The 6,787-nt window shown below is 39.4% G+C and overlaps 1 protein-coding gene across 1 annotated transcript; it reads left to right on the top strand.

The window, feature by feature from the left end:
• Positions 1–359: 359 nt before the first annotated feature.
• On the top strand, positions 360–6,787 carry olfml1 (olfactomedin-like 1). The gene is made up of 8 exons (XM_034077312.2): positions 360–849; positions 2,000–2,103; positions 2,179–2,369; positions 2,472–2,575; positions 3,437–3,628; positions 5,355–5,535; positions 6,044–6,203; positions 6,394–6,787. Exons 1-8 carry the CDS (start codon positions 721–723, stop codon positions 6,548–6,550), a joined length of 1,218 nt encoding a protein of 405 aa, XP_033933203.1. The 5' UTR covers positions 360–720; the 3' UTR covers positions 6,551–6,787.

Here is a 6,787-nt window from a genome sequence, read left to right as displayed (position 1 = left end):
TTATCATCTTTCCATATATTCCCATCATGTTTCTCCTTTACCCTTGTTTACAAATGTCCTGATCTATTGATGAAAAGGTCAAAGATGTGGACCTTTCCATCTTTAACAGCCGGTGACAAGAACTATTTTTCTGCTTTGTTAGATTAAGATTTAGTGTCTATTTAAGGTTAAGGAACTTTTTAATTAAAGGATTATGTCTTTATATCCTGTTACAGCGTTTTCAAATGTATTGAACTGCGTCTGCTCCATGTTTAGAACTGGGGACGTGTCAGTGGGCCATCTGGAGAGTATTACAATGAAAAAAGAACTGCAGGATCAAACAGTAGGGTACAGACCGCCTCAGTGGATAATACTTATCACGGTCTTTCCCCCCTCCTTCTCTTCTGGGTTTTCTCTCATTCCTCAAGTACACAAACTCCAGAGAGGGGAAGAGTGGGAGAGAGACAGTCACAGAGTCTGGGAGGCTCTGGTTGAGGTTGAATTGGATCCAACTCCACTTGAGCAGCAAGACAGAAAGTTCCGGAGTTTGGACTAGGACAGAAAGGCTTTCGAGCACATCACGTTTTAGACCGTTACGATCTTTGTGTTTCCTGTTTGCAGTTTCCCCAGTGGGCTGTACCCTGAAGGAGTGTTTAGGGAGAGTCTCACCGGGTTTCCCAGAACTAGTGGAGTTGTTAGCAGCATTAGCAACCGTTCAAGCTGTTGACAGAAGTGCTAACAATGTCAGTTACAGCGTTTCTGGTCGTCCTCCTGTCTTTCTACCTGACTGTGGGGTCCGTCCACAGCCAGGGCTCCCCCCATGATTCCTTCATCATCCAGTACCTGGAGAGGAGACTGTCTCAGATGGAGGTAGGTGTCCCTGAGTTCCTACTCGAGGTTGCTGCATTAGTCAGGAGACATTGAAACTACGGCTGCATGATTTTGAAAATTAACTTATTGAGACATTCTGACTGATAATGCAATTTCCATTCACATCATTGTTAGATTGATTATTCGTGAAACGTTATTCTCAGTATCTGTACAATTATGTGAAATGATTTTGGTGTGATTTGTACCAGACTACTATTACACATATTTAGCCTTTAACAAATATGTACATTCCTGTGATTGGAATATAGCACTAGTCCAAGTTGCTATTTGGGTAACATTTTGTTTAATTGTGCTCTATTTATAGAACTATTACCTTAATCCTCAAAGCATTTACTCACACATGACCTGATGTGACATTACCAACTTTTTTGATATGATGTTGGAAAAAGGAGACCTTGAAATGAGCAGGCTAATGAGTTACATAAGAGATATCATCTGTGTACAAGATGCTCACATCATCTGGGTGCCAAATGTGTTGCCATCCTCTGATTTTCATAATGTCTTCCTGTTATGGGTGTCTGATTGGGACTCTAAAGATATCTATGCATGTGTTCATCAGATGAGAAGCAACACAGCATGTTTCCGTGATGTAATGCACTACACTGGACTTCATTTCAAAGTAATGTCACATCAGCTGCTGCTAACACGGTACATTTACCTGTTCGCTTACTTACTTATCAAATATTGTATTTGAGTACACTTTTGATATTCTAGTACTTGAGTTGTTATTTCCATTTCATTGCCGCCATTTGTAAATGCAAATGCCTCCAATTAATTGCAGGTAGATGTACTTTTTACTTTATTCACATGTATTTTCCAGCTTTTATTGAATTACTGAAAAACTAATATGAATTATCATTTATTTTTGTATAAGTTGAACTAGTCAGCAGTATATTAAGTAATTAAATTACCTCCACTTGTACTAGCTGCAACATTAAAGTGACACATTACAGTTATGAATAACTAGTAGCTGGTTTTATACATTATATTTAATTCTAAATTAGGCAACTTTGCAGTCTATCGAGGTGAGGTTTATTCCTTATGAATTGACCAATTGTAGGTAGAAAGGCATGTTTTATATCTTTCAATCTGTTCTCATAATACTTTTTCTCTGTGTCAATGGCATCAGGAGCGTATGAATCAATGTGAGCAAAAGACAGTGGGCGTCACCCAGAAGACCTATGACCTCTCCTCTGAAATCAGGGGTTATCTGTCCACCCTCAATGTTGTGAGGTAATTCTGTCTGAACGTTATTGTGCGCAGTGAGGTGCATGAGAACTGTGAGAGTTCAACTGTTTTGCTCCGTAGATCAGAGGTGCAGAGCGAGATGGACAGCATGTCTGCCCGTGTAGACCGCGTCGAGAGGGAGCTGGAGTATCTCGAAAACAAGATTCCCACCCAGACTGACATCGAGATGGAAGAGGCACTGCTGGAACAACAGATCAAAGCTGCAGAATTGGACCTGCTGAAGAAGAAATCCAAGATTAAAGTGGAGAAGGGTAGGACATAGGCCAGTGGAGTTGTTGGTGGTCAATTCATATGTATAACAGCAGAACATTCTTTGTGTTACAGTTCATTCATATTGTCTCCAACATCCCCAGACTGCAGCATTGGCCTGAGTCAGATCAAGTCTCTCAAGATTGTGAAGAAGGCAGGAAACACCGATGGTTCCTGGTTCAAGGACCCCTCTCAAGGGTCAGCTAAGGTCTGTTCTTCATGTGATTACAGTATTATTGGACGCTTCTTTTTGTAGGCAGACTGAACTTATCTACCACTCGATACTGGGATACTGACGGATGGATCTAAGCAGAGTGGTGCATGAATGAGTCATACACCGAGAAATGAGTTAGCATATTAGCACATCTCGGAATCAATGTTTTTTTAATAGGTTTTGGGTTATATTCCTGATATAAGGTCTGCCGTGAATTGAAATTAACTAAATGTTATGCTTTGTCTTACGACATTAAACATGTCAGTAAATACTCCACTGGTGAACATTTGAAGCTTTAACGTGTCTTATCAACAGTGGTTGCTAACAAGTGGCTACATGAGTCTGATCAAATACATCAAGCCAATCATTAGCTGCCTTTAGCTAGCATTGGTGACGTGAGGTCATGTGACCGTCAATGTACAGCAGTACAGGTACAGCTACAGTATTTACTTCTGGCAAACGCAATTCATATTTAGCTATTTTAAAAGCGGTGTTAATATATGCAGATTATCCTGCTGAAGAAAATGTGAAAGTATCATAAACGTGTGTTTGGCACTGACCTTATTTTCTGCAATATTCTGAAATCCAATGGAAAGTTCCCATTGTTTTTATGTCGAGCGAACCCTTATGATGCTTACTTCCGGTCGGCCTACAAAAACGTCATCACTGCACCTCTCTATAGATGTCATGTGAAAAATAGCACTCATCAGCAAGGGATACATATCATGTAGATATAAAAAGGAAATCTTATACTATATAATCACTATTTTTAAACCAAGAATTGATTGTAAAAGCTAAATTGCATGATACAATTGTCCCTCACTTCTCAACTGGTCACGACTGTATCTTTTTCAGGTGTACCTGCTCAGTGGAATCAGTAACAACACTCTGCTGGAGTATGAGTCCCTGCACAGCTTCATAGAGAGCAACACCACCACACCAGTGAAGGTGTTGCAGCTGCCTTTTCCTTGGATCGGGACCGGTCAGCTGGTCTACAATGGATTCCTCTACTACCATAAGGCGGACACTCCAAACCAGATACTGAAGGTGTGTGGAAAGTAGTTAATGCCTCATATTGGATATGTGTGTTTTTCCAAAATAGGGCCTTTCTTTGTTGATTTGCTCGGTTTGTAAAATATTAAACGGAATGAAAAAACTGTTTAAACACTAGAGGTGACCATTAAAGGATCACATTGCTTTGCAGTACGGAGAACACTGACTGCTCATTGCAAAGACGTGGGACTTTGACAGTGTTGAAGTCAAACTGCTGTGTAGTTTTGGCAGGAAACTGACCTCAGATCATTCCAGAGGAGCTTAGTCATTGGGAGTTGATTTTTACCCTATTTCCTGTTAGCTGAGCTCACTGAGCTTACAGTTCTAAAATAAACACTTTTATTCCAGAGCAATGAGATGTCTTTTTTTAAGATACAGTATTATGAAGCAGATGTCGTTGCCATAGAAAGTTTACTGGAAAAAAGGTTTATAAAAATACTTTAAAAGAATAAAATGTTTCTATTGAAACTACCGACATCATCTCATACACTATTAGATGGTGTCCAAGACATTTTGGATATACTTTTATAGTTATTAAACAATTGATTCAGCTGACATTTCATGCCTTTTCCTCTAGCACCACCATGAGGTATACATTGTGAACTACTGGACTGAATGAATTGTCATTAAACTTTGATTTTCTATTATCTTTTCATATAGCACCATATTCGGGTCAAAATTCAGATTTGTAGTAATACTTGCTGCTGAATAGCAAATGATTGCCTGCTTGATTAAGATGGATTACATTATAAACAATACATGTTAAATACCCGCATGTTAGCATTGCTGTTTTGTACAATTTACAATGCTGACATTAATATTTGGCGAAAAGTAACCGTGCGCTTGAGTCACTACAATATTTGTAGACAGGAGCATAGAGTATCTATGTTTCTATGGTTGTTTTTTCCACAGTTCAATACCCTCCTAATTTAATACATTATGGAGACATTTTAAAGACCTAATATGTTCTTAGCAATTGTTCAATTTGTCCATATGTTGAAATTAACCACATACATTTCACAGTTTTGTTATAATTCTTGAATCCTAACTCAAGTTTGCAAGCAAGGCCGATTTCTTGACTTGAGATATTGATATCTCCACAGTGACTAAATGCTTTTTTAACATTCAAACTGGATTCAAAGTGTCCGTCAAGCTTTGTTATTTTGCAATTTGATCTGCTGAAATAGCCCTTTCAATCTTTTACAATGAGGCACCTGGGAAAGTAGACTGTTTGTACTCATCCAATTCAGGGATAAGAATAACTGAAAATCCACGTTTTTATGAAAGTATTGCTTAAAGGTGGGGTAGGTAAGTTTGAGAAACCGGCTCGAGATACACTTTTTGTTATATTCCATGGAATGCTCTTAACATCCCGATAGCAATGAATATCTTAAGTGCTTTGACAAAAAATCCATTACAAAATTTCATCTGTGGAAGCCGTAATACTGTAAAAAGCACGACCAATCATTTTAGCTGGGCCGGCTAAAATAACTGGATGGCCTACCTGCCAGTCAGCCTTCCATCTGTGCACAAACGTATCTCGTGCCCTCATTGGTCATGTGCGCATTCGTGTGTGTTGGAGGAGGGGCTCTGTGAGGAAGTGGCAGATTTGTTTCGGCTGTGTATTTTCAAATCCTAGCGCACTCGAGCTGGTTTATCCAAAATGACCTACCCCACCTTTAAGTACTCTATCCCTATCTGTTTTTCTCACATGGTAAAGGTGGACCTGTTGAATGGTACCGTGGTGGACAGTACACTTGTACCAGGAGCGGGTCGTCTACCAGTTTATAGTCTGAACCCCAACACCTACCTGGACGTGGCTGTGGATGAACTTGGTCTCTGGGTCATCCATGCTGACCCTGAGTATGGAGGAAACCTGGTCATAACCAAACTGGATAAAGGTAGAGAATACCACATCTGTTCATAAATATTTAAGTAACAAGTGCTGTGTCTTTATTTGCGTACTTCCGTACTTACATGTGCTATTTTGATGTGCCCAAAAGTGCTGAGATCGAGCTCTCATAAATGTAAAAAAGTAAAGTGTGGAACACTGGACATTAAATGAATCGCCATCTTGGCTAACCAGCTGCGGCAGCTGTTAGCAGTACAAATACATGTGTTTTTTTCCCTATTTAAAAAACTTGCCACAATACTGGTGTTGAGAAGATGCCACTGTTAATTGTATTGCTTTAATTGAGAAGTCTGTAATGTATCATACCGCTAACAATAATGTTGCTAACTAGCTAGCCAACAGTAGCGATCAGCACTTATTTTAAGGGCACAGCAGCCATGTGTGATTTTGGAAAACACTCCACGGTAGAAATTCACACATCGCAAGTGTTCACAGTGCACAATATTCAGTCTACTAAGGGAATTGAGCACTTTTCTCCTGTTTCTTTCTCATCTCAGGTAGTTTGGCAGTGGAGTATACCTGGGATACAAAATGCAGAAGCCGTGATGCGGAAGGAGCCTTCCTGATATGTGGGACCCTCTATGTGGTCTACAACACACGCTATGGAGGTCGCTCCACCATACAGTGTCTCTATGACATTCATGACATCATCCACAGGTTGGATTACACACCGACACAATATGACTTAGACAAAAATATAATTAAGCAAATGTATACACAGTAAACAGAAACAGGGAAAACTATATATAAATCACACTGTTCACACAAGCACACTTTCATTCACATAAATATTTTTTTTTAAACTGGAGCAATGTTAATTTTATTCTGCATTTTCCCTTTTCTGCAGTGATGAGAGCCCTGTCATGTTCTTCCCAAAGCGCTACACCAGCCACAGCAGCATCCACTACCACCCCGGAGACAAACAGCTGTATGCCTGGGACGACGGCTACCAGACAATATACAAAGTGGAGACGCACACAAATGATCAAGTCACTAAAGAATGAAGATGATCAACATCTTTCAAAACACGTGTTATCACTAACCAAATTTGGAAGGAAAAAAACGAGGAAACATGTATGAATAGTAGCTTATATCTACTGTTTTATAGTTATCTTTTGCTGGCAATAGAAGCTAACTTTATCAATAGTAATTGTTAAAGGCCTAAAGACTGTGTCCAACAAAAGGCATTTTATACATAGGCTTTATATTTTGTATTACCACAATAAAGAACATTGAAGTGT

This window comes from Pseudochaenichthys georgianus, unplaced genomic scaffold (assembly GCF_902827115.2).
Source record: "Pseudochaenichthys georgianus unplaced genomic scaffold, fPseGeo1.2 scaffold_1492_arrow_ctg1, whole genome shotgun sequence".
Taxonomy (NCBI): Eukaryota; Metazoa; Chordata; class Actinopteri; order Perciformes; family Channichthyidae; genus Pseudochaenichthys; species Pseudochaenichthys georgianus.
Note: the sequence above shows the minus strand (reverse complement) of the source record. Positions and strands in the feature narration are given on the sequence as shown.